At 40.5% G+C, this 17,107-nt stretch overlaps 1 protein-coding gene across 1 annotated transcript; it reads left to right on the top strand.

Moving 5' to 3' along the window:
• The first annotated feature begins 829 nt into the window (after positions 1-829).
• On the top strand, positions 830-15,271 carry LOC115793257 (neuronal acetylcholine receptor subunit alpha-4-like). The gene is made up of 8 exons (XM_030748148.1): positions 830-952; positions 7,662-7,813; positions 7,939-7,983; positions 8,259-8,368; positions 10,779-10,998; positions 12,915-13,417; positions 13,816-14,182; positions 15,146-15,271. Exons 1-8 carry the CDS (start codon positions 895-897, stop codon positions 15,269-15,271), a joined length of 1,581 nt encoding a protein of 526 aa, XP_030604008.1. The 5' UTR covers positions 830-894.
• The last annotated feature ends 1,836 nt before the right edge of the window (positions 15,272-17,107 follow it).

Raw genomic sequence — 17,107 nt, 5'->3', positions numbered from 1 at the left:
TTTTTTAAAACATCTTTAGGTTGCAGGAGTGAGAAATAAATACCATAAATGCATGTCCTTAAGTACTGAGAAAAGAAACAGTGTGGGTGGTTTGTCCACTCTCTTTGGCCACTGTGTCCCATTATTCGACCCTTTTAGAGTCCAGGTAAGTGGAAGTGCAACAAACACAGGAGACCGGGTCCAAATCTTTATTCAGCTGTGGAGTGGTCACGCAACAGGTACGCAGGCAGCGTGGCAAACAGTCCACGAAGCGGGAGAGTCTCATCGTGGATGTGCAGCAGATGTGTGACGGTGTCACGTCAGCGTGGACCAAAATCTCTCTGTTTCCTGCAGCTTGTTGAATCTGCGCCGTGAACAATTAAAGCAGCTCTGAAGGGAAAAGGGGGGGTTAATTTAGACAAAAATAAAGAGCACGACTAACAAACTAACAACAAAGAGATATAAATAAATAAATAACAAATACAATTTTAAAAAGTGCCGACAGCAGCTGCTCATTGGACCTTTTCTTGTCCTTGTGTATTTTACCACAGTCTGATCATAATCAGTATTTAGATTTAAATCATTTAATTAAAATGTAATTACTGTTTGAAATCCTTTACTTGTCTCTGTAAGTCCGTTGAATGGGGCTAACTATTAGGGCTAATTAAATTAACCACGTGCCCCGCCCCCTCATTATTACAGAGGTAGGATTATTGCATATAAGACCGATTCATCAAGTCCAATGGGAGCCTGATACCTCAGCGCTGATGTGCGCCGGGAGGCTGTGACTGGGATCCGTCCAGCTGTGTGAAGAAGACCGGGGGGGACTGCGTGGAGAACAAAAGGCTGGGACCCTCGGAGGCAAGCTGAGCTTTGCGTGATCCGATCTGCAGGGATCCGTTTGCGGCGCTTCAAATGGGGCAGAAACGCGACCTGACGCCGCTTTACTGCTGCTGGATCCTCATCAACTCCGGTAAGTGAGGCGGTGGAAGAGACTGACGGGATTTGTACGGTAAAATCAGCCGTGACTTTCTATCACCTTATTTCCTTACTTTATAACTTAGATTTTTTTTTTTAAAACTCTTAGAGACTTGAAATACAGCCTTTCCCTCCATTTAGACATGATGAAATTTATAACAGCGTTTTTTTTACTATAATGAAAATGAATTCAGTAAATGAAGGTTTAATGATCTTATCCCATAATAGTATTACCCTGTATTCCTGCAGTGGCACAGAGAAGCTCAGTAGTAATATAAGATTTATTATTTTGAATAATCATCATTTAGAGGCAGAGAAATGCTTAATGTGGGTTTAAGTGGTATTTTTTTTTTAGGGTGTTTTACACTATTTCTGTAGGAGCACTGACAGTCATATTGACTCAATTTGAAACTTAACATCCTGCAGTGTCAGGGCCGAGCTTGAATCCAGATGCAGGACACAAGAGACACAAACAGGAGCGTAAAACCTCAGTGAGTTTCTGCTGTTTTCACACAGGAAACTTTCTGAAGGCATAAAAACAAATAGATCAGCTCTGTGAAGCTGAACTTTAAAATTACACCTGATTATTCAGTTTTCAAGGATTTATGTGTGGACTGAAATGTGCATTTCTGAGCACTCAAAATTACAAACAAATTGTGCACATTTGAGACTATTTTCAGACTGATTTCTCTCAACAGGTACCAGCTGCAGGCATTAAAAATTAAAAGAAAGAGAAAAAATTACACACAAAGTATCTTAATTAATGACTTCTTCAGGGTATTCCAAGAGGGATGGACAAACAGTGTTGCAAAAGGGGTAATAAGAAATTATGGTGTGTGTGTGTGTGTGTGTGTGTGTGTGTGTGTGCATGCACTGGTAAGTGTTTTTAGGTACTGAAAATTACGCCCTAAATTCAGGAGCCGACTTGGTGAACGCTGGGAAATTACACGATAGTTGGAGGGCTGCGTTATGAAGAACTGTGATGCTGTTGGAGGCAGGAGTCGGGGGTAATTGGGAGTGTGGGGGTGGGGTGTGGGGGGTAGAAATGGCTGCAGCTCGGCTGACTGACACCGACTCTGTTATCTGGTGCTGGGGTGGAGCGGAAAAACTGCATATAAGCTGCAGCAGGTGTGTGTGGGTGGGTGGGTGGGGGATTTGCTGACATTGTGTTTTGGTCCGCCCGGCTCCTGCCGAGGCTGCTCGGAGTGATCACCGTTCCCCTCTGATGAAACACTCCTAACCTGGCAGGTTGTTTCATGCACTAGAGTGAACACTGGTCACTTACAGCAAAGTCAATGAGTCTGTGACTGCATTTTCATTTTTATTTCTGATGAATAAAATTATCTACAGTGCAAGAGGAAATAAGACCCACATTAACAAAACTGGTTAAAATGTTTCCTTCCAGTCTTGCTAAAACTTGTACAGGGGAAACACCTCCTGCTTGATGATAGTGACACTGCCCCCATCTGCTGGGCACGAGTGTGAAAACCATCTGAGTCACACTGTATGTCACAGGAATAAGAAATGTCGAGTGTGGCTGAAGCACTGGCAGTTAAACAGATTATGATTTCTGTAAACTTCACATACAAACCAAATGTACTCACGTACCTCTTTAGATGCGTAATTTTAGGAAATGATGCAAAGATAAGGAATATAAACAAGTAATCATTTTGTGTTTCTCTCACAGTCTTTGAAGTGTTCGCTTAAAATCCTTAATTTAGGGTCTAAATTTGGTTGAAATGTGAAAATTTGTCTTTCAGGCTTTTAAAAGACTTGAATTCAGACTAATTTCAACCATTTTCCAATTCATGTTAACCCACTGAGCGACTTTCTGCTGATTAAAGGTCTAACAGATGTTTAAATGGTGAATAGCTTAAGGATAAATTTGGGTGAAAAGAGATTTATTTTAAATGCGCCTTTTGATTGACGTTTTATTTGGAGGAGAAATAGTTGTGATCAGACTGGTTTGCAGAGGTTCAGCCCTGAAGGAACGTCTGTTTCTATCCGGCTTTTCACTCTTTAACCAAGATGTCTGACAAAGTCACCGTTAATGTCTTTTCAAAAAGTTCTCCAGAACAATTTGATCATCAGCCTCAAAAAAAGAGAGAGTGATTGTGATCCTTCAGTTCCCTCTGGGAGGTCCACTTTTCTCCAAGTCCAGGAGCTTATCCTCCAAAGATTTGTTCACCTCTAGTGCACTTTAGTGTCCGGAGTAATCACATTATCCCCAGCTTGGCCTGTGACATCCATAAAGAACAGTGGCCTGTTCCAGAAAGATGGCTTCACTAACCCTGAGAGGAGGGAAACTTTGGGTTTTCTCTGCCAGAAAGAGAGCTAACTCAAACTCTGAGTCAGACTCTACAAACCTAACCTCAACCCTGAGTTTCTCTCTCTGTGTTTCCCCTCCTGCTGCACCTGAAACTGGTCACACTGCAAATTTATACTCAGAGCCACATCCTGAGAAAGTGCCCATCCAAGTTCCTTACTGTATCCCTCATTTCTGCTTTGACTGCCAAAAACCCAAACCTCTTCTTCTTCACTGATTCTTCCATGTTCACGTCACTTCAGCTTTTCAGCTTTTTGGGCTACGTTCCACTAAAGTTAGTTAGCTTCTCTGTCTTTTTCACTAGTGTGCAGAACTGACTATTGTGTGTTACTCACACACCTGCAGAACCTGGTGTGTGAGTGACACACAATAATCAGAAGTTTCAGCAGATGTGTGCAAAGCACATCTTACTGGGTGGTTGCCTTAACTGGAAGTTCCCTCCTGGCACCTTTCTAGTAATTATTATTCTAAAGAACACTGGAAAGTTTGATTACTTTGAAGTGAAAGAGAGGAAACATATTCTCAGGTGAGTGATTGGTTAATTGAACACCTGTCACAAACGGGGACAACTAATAAAGGAAGTAAATAAGAAGAAAACAAGAATCAAGGATTACAAAATAAAACAGGAAAATAAGAGAATAATATCAAAAATCCCAACTCATGATAGGAAGTATTGAGTATTTCCATCTACTTTACACCATCCATCTAATTTTTTTTTGTTGCATTTTTGGCCAAAGCGGCTTTTATTGGCAGTGGAGGGAGACAGGAAATGGGGGAAAGATACAGGGGAAGACACACAGGCAAAATGGTGACAGGCCGGGACTCGAACCTGCGCTGCCCACACTGGAACATGGCATGTATATGTGGTTGCCGGCCACTAAGTCACCTGGGCGTCCCTCTAATTTGCATTTTTAAAAATACAGTAGGTTCATAAAATATCTTTGATTGTGTCTGATGATCTGAAATGACAAATATGCAAAAACTAAGAAATCAGGACGGTTTTCACAGCCCTGTCTGTAGGTCACTGCCTTTACTCAAAGATTCCCCCTTTTTGCTCTTCTAGTTATTGTTATTATTATTATTATTATTGTTGTTGTTGTTGTTGTTATCGCACTTTTGAGAAAAATCATCCAGTATATGTAGAGATTCTGATGATCCAACCGCCACCAACACGCTTGTTTACAAAGCCAAACATACGTCAACACATTCAGAAAGTGCATTTTAATTTGCAGTAACAGCTTATAGACTTAACGTAATCGTACGTATTCAGGCAAAAAGGATGAACTCATTATCCTTCAGAGAAACTGAAACACGCTGATAATTCTCCACACGAATTAGCTTTAACTCGAATCAGCAGCGGAGGTTTTTATACTAAATCCTGGCTGTGTGATCCCTCAGCACGTTATCTGTTCGTCCTCCGCTGGCACAGCCTTACCTGAGACATCATTTTGTCTGTTATAAATGGCCAATATAATCACAAAAACTGGCATCGCGTTTGCACAGTTTGTGCTCTTGGCTTGCCGTTTCTTACTCCGGCTAATCCTAAATTGCTCGCTGGTGATGCCAGACGGCTCGCCAGAGTTCAAAGCTGAGGCAGAGAGTGAGGGAGGGAGAGGTTACTCGGTGTAGGCTGAGCAGAAAAGGACGATATTTAGCACCATCCTGCAAGAGAAATCACATTTGATACAAAAAGGTCAAACACCAGGAATGAAAGAGCTTTGTTTCGAGCATGAAGGGACTCCTCTGATGAGTGATGACTGCTTGAGAACCGCACTCTGGGTTTTACCTTTACCTGTTTTATCTGTAATGGTTTGTGTGTTAGATCAAATTGAATCCAAGTGTAGTAGATCTTTGAAATTTTATGAACAGTAAAGTTCAGGTAATTGCTTTTCCTCAAGAGACTGGGTACAGTATCTCTGTCAACTGCAATGACTTTGGTTTAAGCGGCGTATGAGTGAAAATACAGACTAGTCCTTTAAAAATGCTCGCGGGGGAGAAAAGTGAGGAGATAAATCAGGAACACTCATGACCCACGGGGGGAAGAGGAAGGCAGCGGCCTTCAGAGGAGGGGGGTGAAGTGAAAGTGCTGAACAGTGCAGATATTTACTTTTCCCTCAGTTTCTACACAGCAAAGGTGCTGTGAACAAGACAGTGAGCAAGCTGTGAGCAAACAAATGATTTACTAACTGTTAGAGATGAAAGATAAGCTTTTAACAAAAGCTTTTGGAGTTGTCTGGTCAATGGTGACCACAGCCACCGCAGACTGAAGTCTGGTGATCTCTGTGGCCCGAGGGCGACGATGCTGTGTGTAAATAGAAGCATTGAAGCCAAGACCAGTATTTACTAGCAGGCTGTAAACATATTTATTTCATCTATAACATGGGAGTCAATCAATAACCAATGTATGCAGAGGAATGCACAACAATGCTCTGAATGCACAACAGAGGACACGCGCAGCAGCAGCAGTAGAAGAAGACCACACCTGGTGTCACTCTTGTCAGCTAAGAACAGGAAACTGAAGCTGCAGTTCACACAAGCTCATCAAAACTGGACAAAAGAAGATGAGAATAATGTTTCCTGGTCTGATGAGTCTCAGTTTCTGCTGCAACATTCTGACGGTACGATCAGAATTTGACAACAACATGAAATCATGGATCATCCTGCTTTGGATCACAGGTTCAGGCTGCTGCTGGTGTGATGGTCTGAGGGATATTTTCTTGGCACACTTTGGGCCCCTTGGCAGCACCTTAGCATCGTTTAAACCTCTGAGTATTATTGCTGACCGTGTCCATACCTCTATGACCACAGTGCACCCATCTTCTGATGGCTGCTTCCAGCAGGATAACGCACCATGTCACAAAGATCAGACCATCTCAAACTGGTTACTTGAAGATAACAGTGAGTTCTCTGCACTCAGATGGCCTCCACAGTCACAGATCTCAATCCAACAGAGCACATTTGGGATGTGGTGGAACGGGAGATTCTCATCATGGATGTGCAGCAGACAAATCTGCAGCAACTGTGTGATGCTGTCATGTCAACATGGACCAAAACCTGTGAGGAATGTTTCTAGCAACTTTTTGAGTCTGTGCCATGAAGAATTAAAGCAGCTCTGAAGGCAAAAGTGGATTCAACCCAGCACTCATGAGGTGCACCCAGTAAAGTGGCTGATGAGTGGATGTGTCCTTTCCCATTATTCTTATGTAACATAAAGTTTACTTGCGCTCATTTTCAGCACATTTTGATGCATATAAGCGTTAAGAGATATGCACTACGAAGAAAAGATGATTTAATGTTTTTTATGTGAAAAAGGAAACTAGGACAAAGTGAGCTCTGTAACTATTTTACTGTAATACGTCACTTCTTAAGTGGTCATTTTATCTTTGCTTCATATTTTCGCAGAATTGAGCATGAGCCTGGAAAGACCTGAACACCGTGCTATCATTCATTTTTGTAGTGTGTGATGAATGCTGCAGTGTGATCTGACAACACTGTGTGCTTTTGACACGCAGATAAAAACCATTTCGATGCTTCATAGTGAGGTCAGACATTCTGTGAATTTTGTTTGAGAGTTGGTTTTTGGTTTCCGAGTTTTGAGAAAAGGGTGGAAAGTTTCAAGAAATGTCTCAAATTTTGAAAAATGCTAATTAGATTCACTCTGCATGAAAAGCATGAGGGACACTAAATTTGAATTTAGTTAACTAGGAGTATCTGCCTCCAAATCTGTTCCTTTAATAACAGGAATTGTTACTGAGGAGTACTACACTGTATTAAAGGTACAGTCAGTAAGTTTTTTAGGTTATTTAATAGAAAAAAATGGATATTGTCCTCATAAGTATACATAAAGTGGAATTCATGTCTTCCAACAAATTGATGTGTTCTCATAAACTTGTGATTCTCCTGCCATAACTGAATACAGACTAACTGCATTTTACGTACGTGGCCACATACGTACTACACCAAAAGCAGAGACGTTGTAGGCATTCATGTGTCACAGAGGGACCGTTAAATTAACGTTTGCACCTTCAGGCTCAAGATATGAAGCGTCATATCTATGTTTTCTGATCGGAGAAGGGGTCCCATCACCAAAGAAATTAAAACCCACTTTGTGGCACAGGCGTCTGTGTGTTTAACTCTTGCTTCGAGTGGGTGTGTCAGGAGTGAATCGGGTGAGTGGGACTGTGTTTAGAGTTTTGCAAAAAGGTCAAATGAGATCTGCAAAATGCACCAAACTGGATGAAAACTATTGAAGGTTTCATAAGAAGAGTGATTAAATAATCTGGCTCAGAGAATGGGAAGCACTTTAGCAAGTCAGGAGAACTCTAACACTGTTGTCGGATGTTGTAGGATGATAGTTCTGTCTCTGCCTCTCCATCAGTGCTCTCCGAGGACTGGGATCGTCTCCACACTGAGGACGAGCTCTTCAGGAGTTTGTTCGGAGGCTACAGCAAGTGGACGCGACCGGCGCAGAACATCACAGACGTGGTCATCGTCAAGTTTGGCCTCTCGATCGCACAGCTTATAGATGTGGTAGGAAATCTAACCATACCTTCAAAACTTCTAAATATATTCTCCTTTCAGTTTTGTGTCTTTGTGCCTACTAATGTGTTAAGTACACAGCGTGCTCATTGTGTCAATTTATTTGCAAAAAACAGGACGAGAAAAATCAGATGATGACAACCAACGTGTGGTTGAAACAGGTGGGCGACACCCTGACTGTAATTTGTGTTATGGGCAAGTTTTTTGGATCCATGTCTGTTAATCAGTGCAGTAAGTGAAGGCATAAGTGGGTCCGAATGTTAATTAAATGTAACCTTTTAATTTTTGTAAATATTTATTTAATAGATTCTTTTTTTATCCTTATTTTTTTTTGTTTTTACATTTTTTATTGTGTTTATTTTTATTTTAAAAAATTAAATATGATTTAAATAATATTTGTGTCCTAAAACTGACTTAATAAATGTGTTATTGACAGGAATGGACAGATTACAAGCTACAGTGGAGCCCTTCCGACTTCAACAACGTGACGTCCATCAGAGTCCCCTCTGAGCTCATCTGGGTGCCCGACATCGTGCTGTACAACAAGTAAAAACCACACACAGGATTAATGAGTCCACCCTCCTCCTCCTCCATTCTTTCAAACTCAGTTTAAAATTCACAGAGAGTCGCAGAGAATCAGTGACATTAGCCTGTTACAGAGGGCCTGCACTATGATGCAGGATTTGGGGCTCAGTGAGATAACTAAAGGTTAAACCCTTCAGTGTTACGAAGGTGCTCTTTACAGCTTACAAGCTTGCATCACCATGGTAAGTTGTGCTGCACACCTAACCTTCTCAGGAACAAGTTACCTTTGAAATAATAGATCAGCAACTGGAAAACTACCTCCTACTGACCAGTGAGTTCTCTGGTGTGTCCGTTCCTGGAAGTTCCTTCTAACCTCAGTGTGGCAGCAGTGTCAAAGACAGCCTATAATCCTAAAATATATCGAAATACAGAACTGTGCAAAAGCCCTCTGCCCTAATTTCTGTATATTTTGATATCAAATGGGAAATATCTGCAGCAATTTATGTGCAGATGTACATGGAAATGCAGTATTTAAGGCAAAAACAGAGTTTGTTCAATTCTAACAAGCTTGAAAGTCAATATTTGGTGTAACCACTTTTAGCAGTCTTCAGGAATAGTTCTCCAGGCTTCTTGAAGGACATTCAGAGCTCTTCTTTGGATGTTTCTGCCTTTTGTTCTGTTCTCTGTCAGGATGATCCCACATTGCCTCCGTAATGTTGAGGTCCGGGCTCTGGGGAGGCCGATCCATGACTGATAGTGTTCCACTGTTGTTTACTGCATTGGCAGTATGTTTGGGATCATTGTCATGCTGAAGAATTAAACTAATCAGAGGCTTTCCAGATGGTATTTCATGGTGGATCAAAATCTGATGATACATTTCTGTGTTCATAAATCCATCAATTTTAACAAGATCTCCAACACTGCTGGCTGAAATGCAGCTCCAAACATGACAGAGCCTCTACTGTGTTTTACAGATGGCTGTAGACACTCACTCTCTCCTGACCTCCTCTGTACATATTGATGATGATTTCTTTTCTTTTCTTTCTTTTTTTTTTTGATGAAGATGATTTTAACCAAAAATGAAAAAAAAAAAAAAAAAAAAGACAAAGCAAAATATGAAGAAATGAGTGGTGGCTCAAGACTTTTGCACAGCACTGTAATTCAGGATAATCTTAATAGGCTGCAAAACAGCAACTGCTCTAAGTAATGCACACTGAATTATGGTAAACCTTAAATTCACTTTAAGCATCCTTTTAATATAGCTCATAATTTTGATATAAAACATCCCTCATGTTTTATATAAAAATCTATACTTTTCATGCAAAGCAGCAACATCAGAAGAAGCAGATTTAAGGTCTAAAATAAATCATCAGGTTATGGCATGAAATGGAAAACACACATTTGCATGCTCAGTGTCACTGTAACCATTTGTTTTCATTGCTATGAACTGTGTTAATAAAGGGTGGTCCAGGGTATCCTCTGCTAAAGAAAGGAAGGATACAGTGGAAGCACTGAAGCACCTTTTCTTAGTATTTAGGGGCTCAACCAGCTCTGATGATGGCTCCCATGCAGATATTTCAGGGTCATTTCACTCAAAGATAGCTTGAGGATGTTGAAGATGCTTTGTAGCACAGACCCCGGGGATTTCGTTTTGTCAACTCAAAAACAAGAAATGTTTGTTCCTTCTTTTTCCCATAGGATGTGTTTTTCTTTTTGCTGATGCATTTTCTACCTCAGGGCCCCCCCAGTCTAATAAGCCACCGAGCTCTGTAGACCCTCAAATATCTGCAAAAACATTTGGGGGTAAATGAGGATTGTTGGCCTTTTTCTTTTTTTCAATATAAAACATCTAATTACACACACAGCAGATGCTCAAGGACACACACCCTGTTCCAAAACAGACGACTTTCTGTAGGTGGAGCTGGAAATTATCTGTAGTGATCAATTACCTGCTTGATCCATAACACAGGCCTCCTCCACTGAAGAGCGAATGAGGAGTCGAGGTCACTCACACGGTACCGTATTTTATGTATTTTCCTGCATATCGGTTGGTGATGCATGCAAATGATCCTGTTGAATAAATGACCCTGATTCTGTTGCGGATGCACGGCGATGTTGCATCATGCAGTTTTAGTCGAGTTTCCACCCCTCGGGGCTCGAGGGAGCATTAAATTGGTCTGGATGGAGATGAAACTCGCTCCTCCTTCAGTTAAAATGAGCTTGCATCAGTGTCGTTTAAATTCAGCCATCAATTATTAAGCATTGCCCTGTGTGAATGGGCATAGCTCCAGGTTTATTGATTCACCTTCTGAGTTTGAAAACTAATGAGATGAAAACTTTTTTACCCATGTAACAGCTCATTTTGTGAGGTCCTTCCCTCCTTTTTTTTTGTGTAAATTTTCACTCAAATTTTTTTCTTTTCTCTTTCAAGTGCTGATGGAGAGTTCGCCGTCACCCACATGACCAAGGCCCAGCTGTTTCACACCGGTCGTGTCCGTTGGGTGCCCCCTGCCATCTACAAGTCCTCCTGCTCCATCGACGTCACCTTCTTCCCTTTCGACCAGCAGAGCTGCAAAATGAAGTTTGGATCCTGGACGTACGACCGTGCCAAGATTGACCTGGAGCCCTTTGAGAACACAGTGGACCTAAAGGTGGGAAGGCTGCTTCATCTACCCCTCCTTTGTGTATTCGACTGGTTTCTGCTCTCTTGTGATTTGCCCTTTTAACACCTGCTGCGCCTCTTTACTTCCTCTTATCTGCTGTTCACACGTGTTTTGTTTTACAGAAGGACGCCCACCAAACTCTCAGGCTGCTCACGTTTTAATTCACAGAATATTTCTCAGTGTTGTTTTTCTTTGCAGCAAAAATGTCTGGAGAAATGCACGGATTAGTTTATTAAGAGAGAGAGAGGTGGGTTTCTTTAATGTGGCGTGAACTTGAAGAATAAGTTTGAGAGAAACTTTTCGGTTTTTCTTGAGTTTCACTATCCACACAAGATGAAGCCTCATGACTTTGCTGAATTGCTGAACTATTTTTCCTAGTAAAAGTTCTATGAAAAAGTATTTGCCCCCTTCCTGATTTCCTCACATATTTGTCACACTTGTTCCATTTTCTTCCACTTATCCAATTCAGGGTCATAGGGCTAACACAGAGAGACAGACAACCATTCACACATAATGGGCAATTCAGAATCACCAACAACTCCTAACATGGTGCCACCGTGCTGCCTTATGGTTCAGATCATCAGACAGTGTTTCATGGTCCTGGGTGTGTGAGCCAGTGTTTTTGAGTTCTGGACTCTGAGGTTTTGGTCTAAATGGTTCCTGAGATTCTTGCTTATCTTACGATTATATTGCTTTCTTTTATAATTTTCCTTTTATTTTCATTTACTTATTTGTTATTCTTAGCGATCTCTAGTTTATTTAATGTTTATATGGTTTCATGTGTATGTACGTTAATACTTTAGAGTTTGTTAAGTGTGTTAAGTCCCCTGTGTTTGGGTCATTTCTGTGTCCTCCCCATTAAGTTTTGCTTCCTGTGTCTTGTTTGTTGTGATTTTGTTCACCTGTGCCTCATCCTCCCAGCTGTCTCCACCTCCCATACTCATCCCTCTGTGTATATATTGTCTCAGTCTTCTTTTGTCTCTTGTTGGGTTGTCTGTTTGTCCATGTATCTGTTTTCATGCTCCACTTTTGCCAAGTGTTTTGTTCCTATAGTGTGTAGTCCCCCAGTGAGTTTCATTATGTCATCATTTCATTTTCTTTTCTTTTCTTTTTATTTTTAGTTTGAGGAGATGAAGCATGTAAGTGTGACAAATACATAAAAAGCTAAGAAATCAGGAAGGAGGTAAGATAAGAGATAAGAACTGTATTAATCCTAAGGGGAAACTCGTGTGCCTTTTACATGCTCACTGCAAGAATGGAAACAGAAACACTGTTAAAAACAGCAGAAATAAATTTAAAAACAACTAAATTAAGCTCAAGTACTAAAAAAACATGATACAGAAGAACAGTATGAAATATAAATATAAATGTAAGTAAATTTTAGTTATATAACACATTTAAAACCAATGTGCTTTACAATAAATAAGATAAACACGTTCCTAAAAACTGATTTTACACATTCCCAATATTTACATAAAATAACACAACAGCTTGTTCTCCAACCACGGTTTGACCAAAAAGGTCTCTCTCCAGCTTAGATTTAAATACATTCACTGTTGGTGCTTGTTTGAGGTCACTCGGCAGATCATTCCAAAATCTTCTGACATTATGCGGGTGGGACGTGGGTGAGATGAGCTGTAGGAGGGGGAATGAGGAGCAGTGGGGTGTCAAACCTATTGGAATATAGGTTTAGGTCGTTGGCAGTCTCCACATTCCCTCCAACACTGTGTCCCTCCTTTATTTGTGTCCTGTAATGGTTCTCATTCTATTCCATACCTCCCTGATATTATTCTGTTGGAGTTTAATCTCCAGCTTCCTCCTTTAACAGTCGTTGGGCCCTGCTGGTTTAATTTTAAGCTCCTTCTTCACCATGTCAATCTGGCTAAAATGAATCTTCCGTCTAGGACTACTGGGAGAGTGGAGAGTGGGCAATTGTCAATGCTGTGGGCACGTACAACACCAAGAAATACGACTGCTGCCACGAGATCTACCCAGACATCACCTATTACTTTGTGATCCGCCGCCTGCCGTTGTTCTACACCATCAACCTCATCATCCCCTGCCTGCTCATCTCCTGCCTCACCGTCCTGGTCTTCTACCTGCCTTCAGACTGTGGCGAGAAGATCACGCTGTGCATCTCCGTGCTGCTGTCGCTCACCGTCTTTCTGCTGCTCATCACCGAGATCATCCCGTCCACATCGCTGGTCATACCGCTGATCGGGGAGTACCTGCTCTTCATTATGATCTTTGTCACTCTGTCAATAATCATAACTGTGTTTGTGCTGAACGTGCACCACCGGTCGTCAAAGACTCACACCATGCCGCGATGGGTTCGGAGGCTCTTCCTGTCTGTGGTGCCGCGCTGGCTTTGCATGAAGCGCCCAGATCATGGACCCAGACCTGTAAGGTGAGAGGACAAGCGGACCACGTGACATAACCCGCAGGGTTTGAAGCCCTGTATTAGCGGTCTGGCCACTGACATGCTGCTAGAAGTTACAATAACATGCAGTCCTACTTAGCACAGCTAGTTAGTGCTAAGTAACAGACTAATAAAATGCTAGAATATTTCACCCACCAAAACTGAAGGTCAGACTTCTTGCATGGACTTTACCACACAGAAAATCATATCGTAGCGGCCCATTAGTTCATGGGACTGTTCGTGTGAGCGCTCATGTGTTGAATTAGTTGTTATTTTAATATGGGGAATATTTATGATGCTTTTAAAAAAAGTTTCACTTTGAAAATTTTCTGCTTGTTGTTTTAATGTCAACATTATTGTTCCATAAACTCTCCTTCCTTTTTCAGGCAGCACCAACTGACTGATAAACACCCCCCTCTCCGGACTCCAGAGCCCTCCCACAGCATATGGATCACTCAGGAGTCTGATGTTGATGCTGGAGATGAAATTATCCACTGTGACTTTTCTGGTTATTCAAACATGGAGCATTTGGAGAGGTTTGGGTCCCCGTCTTGTCTTTCCCCTCGGTCTCTGGGTTACACACTCCTACCACAGAGACGGCCCACTCTCAGCTTAGAGTTTGATACCCCTCCCGTGGAGCATGGTTCCATGCAGAACCAACTGGCCTCTGCTCTGTCTCCCGCAGTAGTATCTGCCCTGGAGGGGGTGACGTACATCGCAGAGCACCTGAGAGCAGAAGATGCAGAGTTTTCAGTGAGTGTTGCAGCTTTTTGGTTACACGGTTGTGGTCAAAAGTTTACACACACTAATCATGAGCATGAATGTTGTTGTCATTTTGAGCTTTTAATCATTTCTCTGAGCTGTTCTTTTTCCAGGGTGGAGTGATTGTACAGCATGCATATTTAATTACTTTATCTGGAAGGGAAATTAGTAGAGCGCATACCTTACCCAACCCAAACCCTATGCTGCAATAGATACCACTCCATCATAAATTACTACATTACAAAGACTAGATGTGTAAACTGTGAAATATGATTTTATATTGTTATAAAAAAAGAGATTGACATGAACAGATAATGGCAAATATAACATCTATCTATCTATCTATCTATCTATCTATCTATCTATCTATCTATCTATACACATACATACATACATACATACACGGACCGAGGGCAGGAAAAATGACAGGGCCCTTTATACCCAAATAATAAAGCTCATCATAACACCATTTTACCACATACATGTGTGTGGGCATGTGTATGTTATGAAGTTCCACTCATGTTAGCTTAGTCTGTAAAAATGCTCCACTTAGTTTACAATCTGTTGCCAAGTAACTGATGATGACGTTGGTGGACGGTTGGTGACGAGTTTTACCCACAATACACTTGGAGAAAATATTGGCAATCCACTTGAAAATTTGCGTGTCATAAAGTTAAATGTAAGACTGAAAATAAAGCCTGTCATGCAGCACAACGTTTTATTCAATATTTTACACCTACTACATCACTAAAATCAGTCGGTCTTATAAAGTTTTTAGCAACCATGACTCAGGCCTGACTGTGGAAATCTTTAAAACCCCCGTGTAAAACATGGACGATGGATATATATATATATATATGTATATATATGTTTATATATGTATATATATATATATATATATATATATATATATATATATAAGTTTACAGACTCATTTTTTATGTCTTCTCTCAGGTGAAGGAGGACTGGAAGTATGTGGCCATGGTTGTAGACCGGATCTTCCTGTGGATGTTCATCATAGTGTGTCTGCTGGGGACGGTCGGACTCTTCCTGCCTCCATGGCTCTCTGGGATGATTTAAAACTAGACTGGATGTTAAATGCACTAATATGAAAAAACAAGCGGACAAGCATGTTCTATAAGTATGCAAAGAGAGATTTATTGAAGCCGAACTTTACGTTTGTTGCAGCAGAAGAATAGGAAACGTATTTTATGGAAGACAAAAATTGCAAAAATTAACAATGTGACATATTGATGTTAATGATAAATGTCATTAATCTGCTTTATTTACCTGTGTAATTTTTTTTACCTTGGTTTTAATTCTCCATTGTATTTGTTAATTTATTTATTCTCACATCTATATATTTATCTGTTTTTTTCTGTATTATTTTCAATTTGACTTTACCCCTTTTTTCAGACTCTGTTGTGTAATGAGGGTGCTACAAATTGAAATATTAATTAACTGATACCATGCTCATAACAGAAATTGCAGCCTTGCAAGAAAAATAAGACACTCAGTAATTCAGGATGTCTCACTTTCATGGATGCAGAAATAAATAGATATATATAAATTAAAACAATAAATGCATCAATTTTTAAAAATGGGAAACACATTGGTAAATAAATACAGAAGAAAGTGAAACTGAAATATTAATTTATATGTCATAAATTCTATACATTTATATTTTGGATACATTTAATGGGATATTAATTTATTCAGGCAGTTTGGGCCCTCCGTAGTTTTAACATTGATTCAAGACTGCAAATAGTGCCGGAAAGAACAAAATATTTCATTATCAATATTTCTCTTAATTGAAAAAGTTAACAATCTGGTATCAGGAGATATTTAGCATTTTGCCTGAAAAGTGGCTCAAACAGTGTTTTATGATGGAAAAATTTACTCGTTCATAAACACAAACGAGTTAAAACTGGTTTGAAATGTGACTTTAAAAAAAATAAAACTTCCTTTGTGCAGTTCTGAAATCCTTGTTGATCCTTTTCTTGGTTTCTGGTAAACACGAGCTTTATTATTTCTAATTTGCTTTGGGACTCATGATACTGGTTTGTTAACATGTGATGGCAAGACTCATCAGCCAGTGTTTGTTAAAAAAAAAAATAAAAAATTTCTGTGGTTGAAGGTAATGAAGCCGTTACAGTGGTGAGCAAAGCAGCAAGGGGATGACTACTCTCAAACCTTGACTCCTCTGGGACAATGCAATACAGAGACCAAAACCCACGGCATGACTGCACTGACAACATTTTTGCGCTTTTGACATAGCTGTGGTGCCATGATACTGCTCAACCCTATCTGGCCATTAAGCTGTTCAGGAAGTGGGACTAAAAGGGGGCATGGTGAAGGGATATTTAAATATCACAGGCAATTCTTTCCCTGTTCTGGAAGATGCTTTTGTGTTAGTCAACTGTTGACGCATTTTGGAACCCCAACTTACGACCAAGTACAGCACCAGCTGACCCAAATATCAAGCTGAGCTGGTGAGGGGTTTGACCAGTGAGACCTGAGCTAAGGTTTCCTTAAATATGCTGGAGTTATTGTCCAAAAAGATAAAAATAAATCCAATGATTCTGAGGGTGAACTGCTATACAAGACTCCAAAAATCAAGCCACAATTCCTATTCCTGCTAAATAGTAATGCAACAACAGAAGTAGTAAAATTTAAAGGATGTAAAGTGGGGATGCTTTCAAAACTAGCAATGACGCTACCTCGACCTCTAATCACTAAATCTGTAATCTGAATCTGGCACTAGCCTTACTATGAACTTGAAAATGTATCATTTATTTTTATTTTTTGTTATAAAGCTAGTAAATATGGTATGTTTACATAAGTGGTTGAAAGTGCTTTACATTTCTAAAGAAGACAGGAAGAGCTAAGTATTACAGACAGCTACTCTGGGTGGGC

This window comes from Archocentrus centrarchus, chromosome 2 (assembly GCF_007364275.1).
Source record: "Archocentrus centrarchus isolate MPI-CPG fArcCen1 chromosome 2, fArcCen1, whole genome shotgun sequence".
In the NCBI taxonomy this organism is placed as follows: domain Eukaryota; kingdom Metazoa; phylum Chordata; class Actinopteri; order Cichliformes; family Cichlidae; genus Archocentrus; species Archocentrus centrarchus.
Note: the sequence above shows the minus strand (reverse complement) of the source record. Positions and strands in the feature narration are given on the sequence as shown.

Excerpts from the sequence above, each read along its gene's own strand:
- LOC115793257 (XM_030748148.1), top strand. The coding sequence starts at position 895 with ATGGGGCAGAAACGCGACCTGACGCCGCTTTACTGCTGCTGGATCCTC. Across the intron at positions 7,984-8,258 it reads CCAACGTGTGGTTGAAACAG|GAATGGACAGATTACAAGCT; the intron begins GTGGGCGACACC and ends TGTTATTGACAG. Across the intron at positions 10,999-12,914 it reads AGAACACAGTGGACCTAAAG|GACTACTGGGAGAGTGGAGA; the intron begins GTGGGAAGGCTG and ends TCTTCCGTCTAG.